Raw genomic sequence first — 18159 nt, forward strand, 5'->3', positions numbered from 1 at the left:
TGTTTAGCTATGAAACTGGAAATTTTGCAACTGTCATTGCATTGGTAAGGGAGTTGTCATGCTTATGTGAAGTTTTGGTGAGGAAAATTTGTATTTTTGATTAACATTCTACTTGGACTAGAATGTTTTATGTGTTTGGGGCAGGATATTGTGCATGTTGGGAAGTGTCAGTGTTTTACTTATCTCAGAAACACTTATTCTGTACCTTACACTTGACTGACTCATCCAGGTTCCATTATCCACTTTTGACATCTTTTCCTGTGCTTCTGCTTCTTGGATTGCACTGTTTACAACTAGATATTCTTCATGTTTCACTGTGGCAGTCATTACACTTGGTATATCCTGCCAGGAGCAGCCCTCAGTCAGCCCGAATACCAGAGGCTTAGTATTTCTACGTCAATTACTGACGCTCCAGGACTGATGTCAGGTCGTCAGTGGTATATAATCAGGCAGCTGACTCCATTACATCAGTCTTTCTTGCCGAGGAGCCCGAAGCAGAAGCAGTTTGCATGAGTGCTGGTTGGCTGCTACCTGAGTTTTTGTTTCCGAATTGAAGTTGAAGTCTTCTTAAGCTAAGAACCCCATTGGGGATCCTTTTTTCTTGCTCTAACCTATGTCAGAAAAAGTTAACAATTGTCTCGCCTGTGGAAAGCAAATACCACACTGAGATTTCCATTCTTACTGCGTCACCTGTTTAGGCCCAGATCATGACGTCCCTCGCTGTCAGTTTTGTGCTTTGTTCAGCACCAGAACTATACGTCGTTGGGCCCTTATTGTAGCTAAATATTTTTGCTGTCCATCTCCATATTCCGAAAAAACTTCGGTAAGCCATCTGTCTACCGAATTTCTGAGAAAACGTAAGGATAAAGACAGACAGACCGCACAGGTCCAAAACTGCAGATGACATTTCCGATAAGCTAGTCACCAGTTCGCCGGTCCTCATTGAGGTGGTTTCCTCCACCCCTTACCCCTGCCAACCTGCTTGTGCCCCTAGGAGGAAAACTCTCCTCCCGGTGCAGTGGTAGCATTGTTACCTCACAGCAAGAGGTTCTCCCGTTCGATTCTCGGCTTGAGTGCTGGGAGTGCCTTCTTTGTGGAGTCTGCATGTCCTCCCCGCAGTTGGGTGGGCTTTCGAAAGACATGCGTAAATGGGCGTGCCTTTGTTGAAAGTTGGACGTCGAGCTGGTACCTCGGCATTCGTGAAAATATACTGCCAATCATTAGCATACTGGAGTTTTGCTGTGGCGACCCCTGACCGGAAAAAGCCGCAAGACAACAACAGCAACTCTGCCTACTCCAAAAGGGTTCCCAGGTCTTCCTCCATACCACTGGGCTGAGGCACAAATCCAAGTCCATTCCCTGCTCTCCATGAGGGCAATACAGCCTGTTCTTGTAGATAAAATAGGCCAAGGTTTGTATTCCAGGCTTTTCCTGCTACCCAGACAAGAGGGCACCTAGCGCCCAATCCTCGATCTAGCAATTCTAAACACCCTCCTGGTGATACCAAAATTCAAAATGCTCACCCTTCAGTTTCTTCCTATACTATCAAAGGATGCTTGGTTATCCACCCTAGACCTAAAAGAGGCCCATCTACACATCCCAATCTGGGATTCCTGCAGGAAATGTCTACATTTCAGAGCAGGATCTATGCACTTTCAGTTCTGTGTGCTTCCCTTTGGCTTATCCACTGCTCCCAGAGTTTTCACAAAATGCCTGGCTCCAGCCATTGCTTTTTGCAGACAAAGGAATATTCAAATTTACCCCTACTTAGATGACTGCCTGATTCAGGCAGACAGTCAGGAAAAGCTCTTACAGCACCTGACCTTTGTAAAGCACCTACTGACCTCCCTGGGGTACACTATAAATGAAAAGAAATCCAAACTAGTACCCACTCAAAAAATTGCATTCCTGGGAGCAAATCTGGACACAGCTTTCCAGATGGCATTCCCTACTCCAGAAAAACAAGTGTATCTGACAGGCTACTTCTCTCAAGTAGCCACCAGAACCCAGTTATCTGCAAGGAAAATCCTGCAAGCTCTAGTGTTCATGGCGACCTGCATTCTTCTCATTCCATATGCCAGACTGCATATGAGGAAACTTCATTGGTACCTAAAAAGCCTTTGGTGTCAACACTCTCGGGACCTGGAAACTAACATTCCTATGATACCCTGTCTAAGGAAAGATTTTCTTTGGTGGGCAGCAGCATGCTACCACAACAAGGGTCTTTTCTTCTCACAACCCCACGCTACCCAGACCTTAACCACAGACGCATCAGATTATGCCTGGGGTGCACACCTGGACGGCAGGTGCATTCAGGGCGATTGGAGCCCAAATCAAGTACCTCTGCGCATCAACTGAAAAGAGATGCTAGCTGTTCAGCATGCTTTAACAGCTTTCAGACCCCTACTCTCCCAGGAAATCTACTGATCAAAGCAGACAACACCACAGTGATGTGGTATATCAACAAGCAGGGAGGAATTCACTCTTATCCCCTCTGCAGGCTCGCCATGACCCTTTGGCACATGGCTTCAGCCATGCAAATTCACCTGCAAGCACAATTCCTGCCAAGCTCCCAAAACTCTCTGGCAGACAACTTATGCAGAAACCTCCTAGACCCACACGAGTGGCAGCTAGACCACAACACCTTCAACCTTGTAACCCAGAAATGGGGCACCGCGAAGGTGGACCTCTTTGCCTCCCACAACAATCACCAGCTCAGCAAATTCTGCACCAGGGAACCTGACAGCAAGACCTGGAAAGTGGATGCCCTATCATTCCTCTCGCTCTCTGCATTTCCCCCTCTACCCCTACTTTCAAGTGTACTACTCAAAATAAGAGGAAAAACCAAGAACATTCTTAATCGCCACAGTCTTGCCACTCCAGTACTGGTACTCACTGGTGCGCAGTCTGTCACCCCTGCCACCATGGCTCCTACCTCAGATCCCAACTCTACTGACCCATCAGAACGGAGAATTCATGCATCCACAATTGCAGACCCTGAACCTGCCAGCCTGGCTTATTCCCTGACCTCTCCTCCAGTTGCCATTCTTAAGCTAGAAAGTCCTGGGTGTTATACGTGAGGCCAGATGCCCCAGCACTAAAAAATCTTATGCTGACAAGTGGTAAAGGTATTGCACCTGGATCCAGTCTAAAGGAGCTGAAACAGCACAGCCCTCCCTACCTCTCATCCTGGATTACCTAGCAGACCTACTACACAGGGGCCTATCCTTCTCTTCTATTAAAATTCATGCCTCTGCCACCTCTGCTCATTACAGCAAAGAGCCACCTCTCTTTTTCTCACCCTTTAATCAAACAATTCCTCAGAGGGGTTAACAATTTAAAGCCACCCAGAAGAGCTCCTACCCCAGCTTGGGACCTTAACTTTGTGTTGGAAAAGCTCACACTACCCCCCTTTGAGCTGCAGCTTCAGCAGAGTAAAAATTCTTCTCTTGGAAAACAGACTTGCTTCTAGCCATCACTTCACCTAGAAGAGTTTCAAAGCTACAAGCATTCTTGGCAGTAGAGCCCTTCATCATTTTTCATGCTGACAGTGTTTCCCTCAGGACTAACCCAACTTTCATGCCTAAAGTGGAGTCCAGTGTGTGTCTCAACCAATCTATTCATTTGCCCACCTTTTTCCCTAACCCACAAAATAAGGGGGAAAGGATTCTACATTCTCTAGATGTGCAGGGACCGCTCTGATTCTACCTGGATAGGACTAAATCTTTTAGGAAAACTGACCAATTGCTAGTCCTCTTTGCAGCAGGGGCAGAGGGCAAGGTCATATCCAAACAAACACTCTCCAAATGGATAGCACACTGTATCCATTTCTGCTACAAATACCACTGGAAACTGCCCCCTACGTGGGTCAGGACACATTCCACCAGGGCAACCTCCACCTCTGCAGCTTTTCTCAGAGGGGTCCCTACCAGGGACATCCTGGAGGCTGCAACATGGAGTTCTGTTCATACCTTCAAGCATTACCACCTGCTTATCTTCTCCAAATCCAGGGCAGGCTTTGCAACCGCGGTTTTGCAAGGCATCCTAGCCAGTCCCCAGTCTTCTTGACTGCCTCCACCCTTTTTTTCAGGTTTGGGAATCGACCCGTGTGTGATAACTGCAACAGTGAAACACGAAGAATATAGTACAGTTGTCTACACTTACCATAAATGTAGATGTTCAAGTGTATTCACTGTTGCAGTCCTGGTTTCCCACTCTCCATCCCTCTTGTCTCTCTTCCTCACTCATTACAGGGATTTTTGGTATTTACGTTCTACTGGTGGAATTCTTCCACCATAACCTAGCTCCCTGTTTGGGGGCTCTGGACATTTGAAGCAAGAAAAACTGATGTAATGGTGTCGGCTGCCTGATTTTATACCACTGACAACCTGACATCAGTCCTGGAGCAACAGCACCCGAAGCAGAAAAACTAAGCCTCTGGTATTCGGGCTGACTGAGGGCTACCCCTGGCAGGATAACCCAAGTGTGATAACTGCAACAGTGAAAGAACTCGAACATCTACATTTATGGTAAGTGTACACAACTGTACTTTCTGAATCATGGTTGGCTTGCATATAGCAAGGGCTATAGTCTAAGGAGTACTCTTTATTTTGAAGACTTGTTAATAGACTTGTGTAATTGTACCATTAGAAGAATGCTGTCATTTTAAAGTGGCAGAGACTGTTGGTTACTGGATGGCATGAAATTAAGTTGGCGGCAATACTAATAAAGTTATGCATTTGATCATAAGCATCCTATCTTGTATTTTTGTGAAATATACAAGAATTTTAGCTCTCAAAAGTATTGGGGAGAAATCAGGGACATTTTAAAATGTTAGTACTATTAACCTGAAACATTGACAGAATAAGAGAATGTGAATTAATATACATTTTTTGAAGTAAAAGTCGTCCATATCTCTAGTTACTTTCATAGATAGCTTTCTAGTGATGTATGACTTGAAGGGATAGCGTACTACTGATTTGTAATACTACCGATTCTATACAAATTATACATATATTTTTCAATATTTCAAAACAGTATTAATTTACAAAACCTAATGGATTTAATGGCACATTTATACAACACCTGCTTTGAAAAACATCATCTGTCCCCACACCAACCTCAGACCACTTCGCTCATCCAATAGACTTGTAGTACAAACCACCAAATCCAACAACTTAGCAGGGGACTCCATGTTTGCCAACTCTGTAGGCAAAACCTGGAACTCGCTACCTGCTGACATTACAATATACACTACCCTATCTCAATTCAAGTAAGCCCTCAAGCAGTACTTCAAGACTCAATGTCTATGCCCTTGCGAAAAGCCTGACTAAATATATGGTAACACTGGGGTGCCATTATTATGTTAATGCATATCTGCTGTACTGTAATTTAGTTTACCAGACGATAGGCATGTTGGATTATTTAACCTACACTCCGAGTGGCTAATAGTCTGTGTTTAAATTGCTTGTAATTGTTCTTTACTGTGTACTATGTCAATTTTGCCTTTATAACTTCCTTTGGAGCTTTTCTCCCCGGGCCTCCGCTGAAAATGGATATGTATATAGTCGGACTATCCCGGTCAACAAATGTAAAATAAAATAAAGAAATTATTCATTAGGGGGGATTGGCATAATGGTTAAGGTCTGCACTTAAAAGGTACAAAGTACAGGGTTTGAGTCTGATCTAGGGTTATTGTCTAGGGTTAAAATAGCCTTTCAGGGCAGTTAACCTAGTATTCTCCTATGAACCTATAGTCATCGGGAAAGGCAGGATTTCTGTGTATCCTGTAAGATTATATTAATCTTTACAAGAGACTTCCCTACACTCTTGAAATGAGTATATTCATCACTGTTTTCAAAGTCTGATTTCAAAGTCCTGTTAAAAGTACATACTTAGTATTGAATTAGCAACGTGGCACCTACAAGCTGACATGATTTGCTAAGCATGACATTGAATTGATCAGCATGGGATGTGCAAAACTTAAGTTATTAAAGACCGTTTTCAAAATGTTATGAAAATAGGACGTATATATATATGTTTACATTAATAATGCTAAAACTGAGAGTGATGCTGCCTTTTTGGGGATGGTGTGTTCAAGCAGTGGGTGTTAGTAAAAACTGACATTAAATGTGTTGGGTAATGAGAAGACATTCTGAACTATAGATGCTCTTTTGGTAGAGCAGTTATTATGACAATTACCTATATTTTCATAACTGCATTCATTTTATAAAAAGCTGTGTGACCTATAGGTGAATAAGTTGTGCCTTCTTATACAACACATCAGAACATTAAGTTAAACAATTTGTATAAATGTGTCATTAAATCTATAAGGTTTTGTAAATTAATATTTTGAAATATTGTAAAAATATATGTATAATTTATATAGACTCGGTAGTATTACAAATCAGTAGTATGCTATCTCTTCATGTCATACATCACTAGAAAGCTATTATACAGATGAAAAAATTTCCACACCAGTATCGTGGTCCTGTATTGCACACTTACATCATCCTTTTTTTTTTTTTTTTTTTTTTTTTTGGCAAACAAAAATACCTTTTTATTTTTATTTCATAAATCTGCAGTATAAAATGAGCATGTAGAGATAGACCTTTGACATTAACACCACTGTATAGCCTATTGTCTACCAAAGAGCAATCATATTTTACATTTTTTGTAATATGATATTATAAATCTAATGGTTTGTTTTTAGTAGAAGATTTTGGAAAAAAAATCAGACAAAAATGGTTTCTTGGCTTAGAATATATGAAGAAGCAAAGGTGTTGATTACCCTTCTGTTGTACAGGATTTGAAACTGATTCAAGGAGTGTCTCAGATTTTTCAAACCTCCTTTTTCGGACCATATAATAATTTCCCATTGTCCTTGGCTGCCCTTTATATTGAGCAGCTTAAGCAGCAAGGAGCCAGCAAACAAGGTTTGAAAATGCAATGGAAAGTAGCCTCTAAAAGGAAAGGAACAGCCTCTAAAAATCAAGAACAGCCTGTTCAGGTTCTTCTGTCCTCCCACATTGGCAACCTTTCCCTTGTGTCATCATATTGCTTCAGACAGCTGGGTTCTGAAGGTAATGCAATAGGAGAACACTTGGCTATGGGCATCCCTGTCCTTTCCAGAGGATTCTCTCTTGTCCTTGGAATTATCTGTCTATTTCCAACCATCCTGCAACACATGATGTCTCAGAGTTGCAGAACCTTTGTCCCTCAAATTCCTAGGCAAAAGTTTTATTCATCAATTTTTATAGTTCCCAAAACCAAGGATCTTTGAGGTCTGTAGTAGATCTTGCTTTTCTAACCCTTTTTGTCAAGATTTCAAAATTAAAGATTTAATCTTTTCAGTCTCTTGTACTTCTGACCTCCCCTCTACTTTTTATGGTAAAGCTGGATGTTAATGATGCCTATCTTTATGCTTGTATTGCAGAGCATTTCAGGTGCTTCTTAAAATTTCCTGTGTCTGGCTTACTATTAGCAGTTCTCTGTATTTCCCTTTGGGGTTTCCACTGCACCATGGGTATTCACAAAATGCCTAGTTCTAGTCATTGCTTATTGCATAGTTCAAGGCATTCACATTTTTCCATTTTTGGTTACTTGGATTGTGCTTGAAGACTCTTTTTTTCAGCTGTCAAGAGCCTTCATCAACTGTTTAGGAACTTTTACTCAGTCTGGGTTTTTAAATCAACTTTCAGAAGTCTTCTCTCATCCCTTCTCACAGAAAGATTTCCCACGGACATTTGTTGGACTTTTCTCAAAAAAAATAAATAAAAGGAACCTTTTTTTTCTCCAGACATAGCAGACATATTTTCACAGTTCTTTCTGAGTTTCTTCAATCAGGATTCCATGGCACATGTCATTGATGATTCTTATGCTTTCCCTGGCCAGACTACAAATGAGGAAAGTACATTGGTACCACAGATCAGCCTGGACTCAGAACCTACACTTTGTCATCTCAGATCCCAGTTCTGGAAATTTTAAAGAGGGAGATTGGATGGTGTGTAGATCATATCGTTTGCAATCCAGGTCTTCTGTTCTCCCTTTGGACCTCCCTTCAGTCAGCCACCGCATGCTGTTCAGATGTGGCATGAGGAATGGTTTCAAAAATGGCAAAAGTGCAAGCTCTGTGCAATCCTGTAGACAAACAAGACAAAAGCGCATAAAGTTCAGAGAGATGTTGGTAGTTATCGTTGCTTTGAAGGCCTTAATCTTTTCTAGTTCCCATGGCCTCTGCAAGTGTGTACAGCCAACACCACAGGGATTAGGTACATAAATAAATAAATGGGGGAGGGAGTACCAGATCTTACCATGTTTGCAGAGCTGCTGTAACAGCTCAGAGATAGCAACTCCACAGTTTGACTCTTCAGGTTTCATACATTCTGTCAGAGAGAAACTTCGATATAGCTGACAAGCTAAACAGGACCTGGATGGACTTTCAGGAATGAAATATCATCCTGGGATCTTCCAAGAGTTGATTTGACTGTGGGGAAAACCTCAAGTGGATATGTCTGCCTTCCTTGTGAACAGACTATTAAAGAAATTCTGCTCCAGGACTCCTTGCAAACAGGCCTGAAAGACAGATCCTTTCTCATTCCAATATAAGGGAATGTTTCTGTGTACCTTTCCACTGATATCCAGGGTTCTTCTTGGCAAAGGCAACAGTGGTTCTCCCTTTTGAATTTAGCCAAGGGTAATTACGATGCACTTCCCCACAGATTGGATTTACTCACACAAGAGTTTGATACACCCCAATTTAGGGACTCTTCAACTAATTGCCTAGATCGAATTTTGATGCCCTTAAGGCACATTCTTTTCTAAGGATGTTCAGCAGGTAAAGCGGGTGAGAGAACCTGCAACTGACAAATCATATATGTGCAAGTGAAAAAGGATTTTGCAGTTGGTGCAAGCCAAGAACTGGGATCTTGTTCAGACCCAACTGCCTCTGGTTCCTGATTATTTGTGTGAGTTACTATCCAGTGGCCTTTTGTACTCCTTTATCAAGGTACATTTGTTGGTCATTTTTACTTGTCTGCCCATGGATCATCTCATCTTTCTATCAATGTACATTTGTCAGCCATTTCTGTTTGTCTGCCCTTGAGTCACCCCACTCTTCTAATAATGCTTAAGCTAAACAGTTTTTGAAAGGGTGTTTACTTACTCATCCATTTAAGAAATAGGTAGATTTTTATTGGAATATGAATGTTGTACTTGAGAAGCTTACTCTGTCTCCATTTGAGCCAGCTCATCAGTCCAAATTAAGATTAACTTGGAAAAATGTTTGCTTATTGTTCTGACTTCTGCTGAGAAAGCACCTGAGTTATAAGCTCATATGGTGAGTCAACCCTGTCTTGTGCTTCACAGGGACATGCTTTATTTGAGAATCATCATCATAATTCCTCTTTTTTCCCATTTTTCTACATAGGGTTGGGGTTCTTGTGTCAATTATCACCATCTCTCACAATTCCATACTACTCTACCATCTTCAACAGCCATGCTTGACTGTCACAGGTCTACTCTCTACAGTCCATCCATCTTTTTGTTGGATGCCCTTATTTCCTCTTGCCTTTTTCATGTCTGTCCCAAATCTTTTTCACCAGATTGTCTTCTGCTTTCCTAAACATGTGCCCAAATCACTAGTCTATTCTCTGTAACCTCTTCTATGGCTATTTTGGATTTTGCTCTGATGTAATTTTTTCGTCTTTTCCACAGTATGCATCTTACCACCCATCTCAGGCTCTTTATTTTCTTCACGTCTTGCTTCCTCAATTTCTTTGCCATCACTACCCAGGTTTCTGTACCGTACAGTAGCACTGGTCACTTCATTGTTTTGTACAGCTTACTGTTCAACTTTTGACATTCTTCTATCACATAGTACCGCTGACGCTCTATGCTGGTTGGCTGTAGCCCCTCTGATTCTAGCTTTGACTCCCTCAATCAGACTATCCTTCTCCTCAACCACCATTCCCAGATAATTGAAGCTGTTGACTATTTTCCCTTCTATCTCAATTTACATCTTCTTCTGATTTCCCCATTTACTGCTATCACAGCTATCTTATCTGTAATCAGTTTCATCCCATGAGTTTTTAGTTTTGCATTCCATTCCCCTTGCATTTGCTGATGTTCTTGTTCAAGTCTGCTTGTAATAACACATCTGTCCCCTCCGACCTGTTTGCTAATGTATTTCATCATCAGTTTGAACAACAATGAGCTCAGAGCTGCACCCTGATGCACACTCACTCTCACTGAGAACCCCTCTGTAAGTCTAAACATTGTACTTGTGCCATCGGTTCCTGGTACATAGCCTGCACTAACTCTACAAATGTTTCTGTGACTTTGAAGTATTGTAGAACTACCCAAATCAGCTTTTTTGAGTACTTGTCATATGCTTTCTCCAAATCTAGGAATTCTGAGTTGGACTCTTTCCTTTTTCTTTGGCTTCTTCTCCACTGTCTGTTTCACTGCAGACATTTGGTCGCTTGTGTTGTGTCCTGCTCATCTCCTATCTTTCTTTCTACTAGTCTGCTTATTTGTTAATCATACTCTCAGGAACTTTTGTGCAGTGAGACTGGAGTGTGATACCTCCATACTGCCCACAACTGTGAATGTCCCCTTTGTTCTTGTACACTGGTACTAGAATGCTTATTCTCTAGTCATCTGGAATATGCCTTCCATTCCATACTGCCACGTGTACGCTCTGGAGCAATTTCTCCCCTAACTCACTCAAAATCTTTTCCATATCTGCAGGCATGTATCCAAGCCTGCTGCTTTCCTGACTTCTTTTTCCTTAGTGCTATTCTTACTACTTTTAGGGTGGGTTCCTCTTCTTTTATCATAGACTGTGTCTGGGACAGTATGGCTTCTGTGGGGTTTTCTATAGTCAGAAGCTGCTGGAGGTACACCTTCCATCTGTTTTTGATGTTCTGTGGACTGGTGAACAGGTTGTTGCTGACACCCCTTAAGATGGGTATCTGATGACTATCTTTTTTCTGTCTTTACCTTGCAACCTGTTAGTTTATTTGTGCCATCTGATGAGTCACTTTCCAGAAGCTGGTAGAATGTCTCCTGCAACTGCTCTCTTAGCCTCTTTGTTAGCCAGCCAGTATTCCTTCTTAGCCTGGTTAATCTTTTTTATCTCCCAGTTTTTTCTGCAGTCTGTTTCTTTTGATGAGTTCCTGAACTTCTGCATTCCACCACCAGCTTCCCTTACGTACCTTATTTCAATACAAGGCTCGACTACATAGCTCTTCTGTAGTCCCACTCCTCACACATGCTGTTTTGAGGTGCTGCCATTCATCTTTAGCTGCACCAATTTACTCTTCTTCCTGAGGTGCTACACCCCTTCATATTTTCTTGGACTCTTTCCCTTTATCTCATATCCACCTTCAGATCTTCACCCAAGTCTGTGTTGAGCCTTCTCTGACCATTGCTTGCAGTTGATTGTGGCAGTCAGTGATTTAAGCTGTGGACTGACTGTTTCACTTTGGATGATTTTGCAATTTCTGATTCTACCCACTGCCCTTTCATTACTAGGATGACATCTACCTGAGTTGCATACTGGCCACACTTGTATGCAATCTTGTGATGGTTTGTTTGTTGCTGAAGCATGTGTTAGCCACCTTAAGTCATTTGTCAGCCAGAAATCTAGAATGGCCTCTCTTTTTTTATTCCTGTAAGCCCACCAGTGTGAACCCAGGCAATCACATATCCTTTGCTTTCTTTCCTGGTAATGTGTGGTAGAGTCCCCAGTTATCAACATCAACTCATGTTGTCCTACTTTATCTAGTAGGCCTTACAACTGCTGCCTGAATACACTGTTTTCCTTGCTGTCCCAATCCTGCTGTGGGGCATAGGCTGAGATTATGACTTGTGCCATATATTTGAAGTCTGATTGCCATTAGTCTGTCACTAATTCTAATGACATCCATCACTGCCTTCTGAAGCCTCATTATAATCCCACATCTTTTCTAGTCTATCCTCCCTCTGATTAGTAGACTCTGGATCCCAAGCAAAGTGGCTTTGCTGCGCTGTCCTTCCATCTTGTCTCCTTGGTACAGAGAATATCCAGCCTCCTCCTTACCATCAGGTCATCTACTTCCAAGCTGTGTTCTGTCAATGAACCTATATTCAGTGTAGCAATCCTTAGTTCATATTTGGCAAGTTGATTGATTTTATGTCTAGTTTTTTGCTCAAAAGAGTTGCCAGGTAACTCAAGCTGGGCAATTGGACAATGGCAGGCCAGCACCTTATTGACTTGTGGCTCCTGAGTTTCATGGCAGGCACACACTGCCCAAAAGGGACACATATTACCCTTTCCCACCAGTAACATAGGTCCCTGGTGTAGATTGGAGCAGGCTGGGTCTTCAACCCACTTATCACTGGCAAATACCTATGCCCATTTTTGGCCATATTAGTCAATATAACCAAATCACCTAGAGATAATTTTTATTTCATTGCGTGGCTAGCCCTGACACAGTACGTGGTCTGTGTTCTTTGTTTTCTTATCTAGAGTTTAATGAACACCACAGGGAGGCTGATTGATCTGTGCAACTTGTCCCTAATAGGCACAATCTAGAGTCTGTGCTGCTGCCCCAACTTAATTATTGGGTATATTTGTGCTGGACACACCCAGCATGTTTTTAAAAGGTGAGAGGAACTCCACAGAGATAGAGGGAGAACATGCAGACTCTAAACAGACACTGGTCAGAGGTCAGGATCGAACCTTGTACCTTTTGAATGGGAGGTGAAGACCTTAACTGTAATGACAACTCTGCCTACCTTTATGTCAAAAGTGGTCTTTGAGAGAAAGACGGTCTTCTCACAGTTTTCTTTCCTGAACTGAAGAGCAAAGGAGAATGGATCCTTCACACTCTAGATGTAGACAGCTCGGATAATACCTAGATAAAACTGGAACCTTCTGGAAAGCTAATCAGCTATTTGTATTCTATGAAGGAAAGAGGAAAGGACAACCAGTGTCAAACAGATAATTTCCAGGTGGTTATCTTTTATACTTTTGCCTTTTGTTATACTCACCAGAATAAGCCACTTCCAGATAGGGTTACACTCCCATCCTCAAGGGCTTTGGCTTCTTCGGTGGCTTTCTGGAAAGGGGTGGACCATAGACGTATTCAAGAGGCAGCAATATGGTCCTGTGTACGTACTTTTGCAAAACACTGTAAACTGGACTCTTTTTCTAGGTCCAGAACACACTTTGTTAGGATCAGGGACTCCTAGAAATTTTGTTTATTGGCATCCTCCCTTTTTTGCTTTGTTTATATAAGCTATGGTAATCTGCCCATGTAGCTTAGGCTACTGCAACAGTGATCTATGTCTGAACATGGAACAGTTGTGTAAGTAAACTTACCATAATAGTAAATGATCTACTAGATCAGCATTGTAGCAGTCTCCCCTCCCTCCACTTTCCATTTTTTGCTTTTGTTTTTTTTTTGGTGTTGCCAGGGTGTAGATATGCCCACCCTTTTGTATGTAGTTAGTGTTTAGTTTGTGTCCTATCATTGCTCTTCAGAGCTCTTGCCTCTCTCCTGGGCAAAAAAATTCCCTGAAGCTTTTTTGCAGTCCAATTGTCCTTTTATGGAGCTGTGCTGTAACATGTGGATGGTGCCTCTAGTTTTATGAAGCTGGTCAGTTACAGGGTGCATGACCCTTATCTCTTAGGCTGCTGCAGCAGGAATCTATTACATCTACTGTTATAGTAAATTTAATTACTTACCTGTACTTTTTTCTTAATTGCTTCTTGCCACAGAAGAATCCAGATGTCCTCACTAGTCTTTTATTTTTATTTATTACAGATTTATTCTATTGATGATGAAAATATGCCAAGTTTGGATATTATCGTGCCACATGATTTGGCTGATGGATTTGTGAATAATAAAAGAGAGAGCTATAAGTTCAAGTATGTATTTAGCTTGCTAATTTATATTACTTTAATTTTCCTACATGGTATGTTCAGTAACTGATGACCTGAAGCTGCCATTCAGTTTGTGGTTTACAGTTTATACAAAGTTGCATCTTGAAAGACTTAAAATGCAGCCACTGTGTTGTTTTCATTTTTTCAGTGATGGGGACTGTCTTCAAATCAATAAGAGTATAAGAAAACAGTGTATATTAAAATGTAACTTTCTTCTAAGGAAGCTTAAATTGTGTGCTGCATTGGAAACTACTTGTATAAGCATTATTTGTAAAAAAAAAAAAAAAAAAAAAAAAAAAGTGTCATGCTGTTTAACCTGTATAGTCATTTGTACGTAATCATGACATTGCATGAAGCAGAATAAACTGATTTACATTAATGCTTATTATGGGTTTTAGCCAGCCTCATAAGAAATATATTGCTGAGAGAAGATAGAGAGATTTCTGTGTGAAACCTGAGCATTTACTAGTGAAATTAATTGTGGAGTATTATGTGTGCTATCTTATTAAGCTGCAAATGAAGCAAACATATGTTTGTTGGATTACTCCTGTGTATCTGTAGGTTGTTTTCCATTCTGAAATGTATAATGCTGGTGACTTGTTTATCTGGAATGATAGTAATTATACCAGAGGGAAGAAATAAACATAATTAGTTGTTGAACGAATTAAGTGGATAGGTTTCAACATCTTGTATAAGAAAGCAGGTTTCCAAAATGCTGCAGTTTTGGATACTTTTAAAACCGGTAATTTAAAGGTGTCACCAGGTACAGTTAAATATATATATAGATATATATATCTCACCCATTTGAAATACTGAAACATTATCTCAGTATAATATCCAAGCTCTTGTTTAAGCTGCCTAGTATGCAATTTGACTCTGATGTGACTTTTAAAATGTTCATCGATAGAAGGCTGTCATACGCAAACCATTGATCTGATGTTAATCTTCATTCATTCCTTACTGATGTGTGTCCGTTCCGTCCTCGGAACCGAGTCAGCCTTACAGCAAGCTCGTGCCAGCCAAAAAACTCTTGAGCTAAGCTTTTACCCATAGTACCTCTCTCCCTGTTACCTCAGATCTCATTTGCCACATAGCTGAAAAGCTGTGTCAAGCCAGCTCTCAGCTAAGTACTTAAAGTTTTTTTGACATTTGAACCATTTTCTGAATAATTTTCCTACCTTTTTCATTCTCATACCTTTCTATATAGTCTATCATTAGTTTACCCATTATTTAAACTATCTCTTTTCAACTACCTTCTCTGTAATTCTTGAGTACCATTGGTGGTACGTCCTTTTTCCCTTACCCTGTGAGGTAAAATTTTAAATAACATTATTGGTATTTCCCCCTCCCCCCCTTCTCTCTATCTCTTTCTCTTAAAAAAAAAAAAAAAAAAAGGGAACATGAGGTTTCAAACAGTGCGACCACTGTGGTCGCAAGATGCCAAATTGTGACTTGAATGTGTCTTGTGGATATTGTTTGGAGGTTCCTCATCTTTCAGTCCTACCTCCTTGTACCATTGGCCAAGGGTTCAGCTCTCACACCCTAACAGCTCACTTGAGACTTCAGCGATTCCGAGTGTTTCCATATTTAGATGACTGGTTCCTCACCGCTCCCACCAAGCTTCTGCTGGAGATAGCTCTAAACTACACTCTCAAACTAGCAGAATCCCTGGGAATCTCAATACACTGGGTTAAGTGCAACTTGATTCCCTCTCAAACCTTGGAATTTGTAGGGGCAATTTTCAATACACATGCCTGACTAGTCTCTTTTCCAGACCACAGATTGCACAGGATAAGATCCCAGATCCAGGTGATAACTCTGTCAAAACCTAGTCCCTGTTCGGGCAGTTATTCAAATCCTGGGCTCCATGGCAGCATCAGTTAACATAGTGCCCTTGGCAAGACTCCACACCTGAATTCTCCAATGGCTCCTATTGACACAGTGGTATCCCATGCACCATCGATTGTCCTTTTAGATGCATATAACTCAATGATGCAAACAGGATCTAATGTGGAGGATTTAGACCTATGGAGTCACCCCTTCTGCCCACCTCAGCCCAGGGCCACAGTGACCATGGATACTTCCCTGATAGGGTGGGGGGGGGCTTTACCAAGGGAGGACTGTCCAAGGCACTTGGTCAGACATAGAGGCCAATCTGCATATCATTGTCCTAGAACTGAGAGCAGTGCTTCTAGCGTTGCAAGTATTTCAGTCTACCCTTCAGTCAAGGACAATTGCTATACAGTCTGACAACTTGTCAGTAGTCTGGTACATCAACAAATAAAAGGGAACCAAGTCCTACCTGTTGTGTCGAAAGGCCATGAGAATTTGGCAATGAGCAATAGCTTCCGACCACTTTCTGTTAGCAATGCATATTCCTGGGGTTTCCATCGTGATTGCAGACGAGCTGAGCAGGTGTATGCTACTGCCTCATGAGTGGCCCCTCAATCCAGTCATGGCGGTGAAGATTTTCAGCCACTGGAGTCAGCCCTGCAGCGATCTTTTTGCCTCCCCACTAAACAACAAATGCAGCCGCTACTTTCCCTAATCCCCAATAGGGGAATCTCTGAGGGACGCTCTGATACACGATTGGCCCACGGGACTTCTGTATGCCTTCCCTCCCTTCCCCTCGATTCCCCTTGTTCTAAAGAAGGCCCTTCATCTGAGAAGCAAGGTAATCCTCATTGCCCCTTACTGGCCATTCTGGATCCAACTCCAGAACTGATCTCGCATCCACAAGGGTTGACTCATCCCAGCCTTCCCAGTCTCAAGCTGACAGCTTAGTTTCTCAACTTCTGGTAATAGCCAGGCAGAGTAACTTCTCCTGTACGTAATATTCTTCAGGCTTCACATAAACCATCCACCAGGAAAATCTGTCTCAGCAAATGGAAGAAATTTCTTATTTGGTCCAAACAAAAGTAATTAGATCCTTGCTCAGCTCCTATTACTTTGGTTTTAGATTATCTCTCAAGTCTTCTACAGTCAGGAGCCTCCACATGTCCATTTGGCTGCAATTTCAAACTTTCACGATGGTTTCCAAGATTCATCCCTAATCTCCCATCACCTCTGCAAAACATTTTTAAAAGGGGTCTCGCACATCAGACCACCTTTCAAAGAACCGATTGACCCTTGGGATTTAACGCTGGTGCTACAATCTCTGACACAACAACGTTTTGAACCTGTGGATTCTTGTGATAAGAAGTTTTTGGCCTGGAAGTCACTGTTTTTAGTAGCTATAACTTCAGCTAGATGCATATCTGAGCTTTAGGCCTTATGTATCAAACGTCTTTATATGATCTTTCATAGAGACAGAGTATCACTCTGGACTAACCCCTCCTTCCTTCCCGAAAATTATCTCAGAATTAACAATTAACCAGACGATTGACCTTCCTGTCTTTTTTCCAAACTATTCGAATAAAGGAGAATACTGCCTTCATTTGTTGGATGTACATAGGCAATTACGTTTTTATCTGCACAAAACAGAACAAGTATGTAAATCAGACCAGTTGTTTGTGTCTTTCTTAGGTCCAAAAGTGGGGGACCCTATTTCTAAAGTGACCTTGTCTAAGTGGTTGAGAAACTGTATATCCTTCATTTACCAAAAGAGTAACATTCCTCTACCGAGCAAGGTTAAAGCGCACTCAACCAGATCAATTGCAACCTCTGTAGCTTTTCATTCAAGGGCTTCAATGGATGATATCTGTGCAGCTGTAAGCTGGTCTACCCCCCATCCCTTTATTACTCATTACAAATTGGACCTGGTCTATAGGAGAAGAGCATCCTTTGGTACCCAGGAACATTCTTCCATAAGGGCCTCCCAGCACATAAAGTAGCGAGGGACTCTATCCCATCAGTAAGGAATGAATTAAGATAAACAACATCAGATAAAGAAGTTGTGTTCTTACCGTAACGTTCCATCTGTATTCATTCATTACGTCCCACCCACCTTCCTCCTCCAGAGGCTCCTGGAGGATCGGATTGGGTCCTAATCCTGTTTATGGGGTTTCTGCTCAGAAAAAGTCTCTGCTTTCCTATCACTGGCAAACTCGATCTGAGGTAATAGGGAGAGGGGCACTGTGGGTAAAAGCTTAGCTCGAGAGTTTTTTGGCTGAGAAGAGTTTGTTATAAGGCCGACTCAGTTCCGAGGATGGAACGGACATCCATCAGTAATGAATGAGTGAAGATAAGCAACACAGATGGGACGTTATGCTAAGAACATAACTTCTTTT

At 41.7% G+C, this 18159-nt stretch overlaps 1 protein-coding gene across 1 annotated transcript in view; it reads left to right on the top strand.

Annotated features, from left to right (window-relative positions):
- KIF6 (kinesin family member 6) overlaps positions 1–18159 on the top strand; it is a 4303753-nt gene that overhangs the window by 129215 nt on the left and 4156379 nt on the right. The window contains exon 2 of the mRNA XM_044084863.1: positions 13812–13915. Coding sequence (XP_043940798.1) covers positions 13812–13915 — 104 coding nt within the window. The remainder of the gene's footprint in view (positions 1–13811; positions 13916–18159) is intronic.

The sequence above is a fragment of the Protopterus annectens genome, chromosome 1.part1 (genome assembly GCF_019279795.1).
Source record: "Protopterus annectens isolate FY-2018-M chromosome 1.part1, PAN1.0, whole genome shotgun sequence".
NCBI classification, from domain to species: Eukaryota; Metazoa; Chordata; order Ceratodontiformes; family Protopteridae; genus Protopterus; species Protopterus annectens.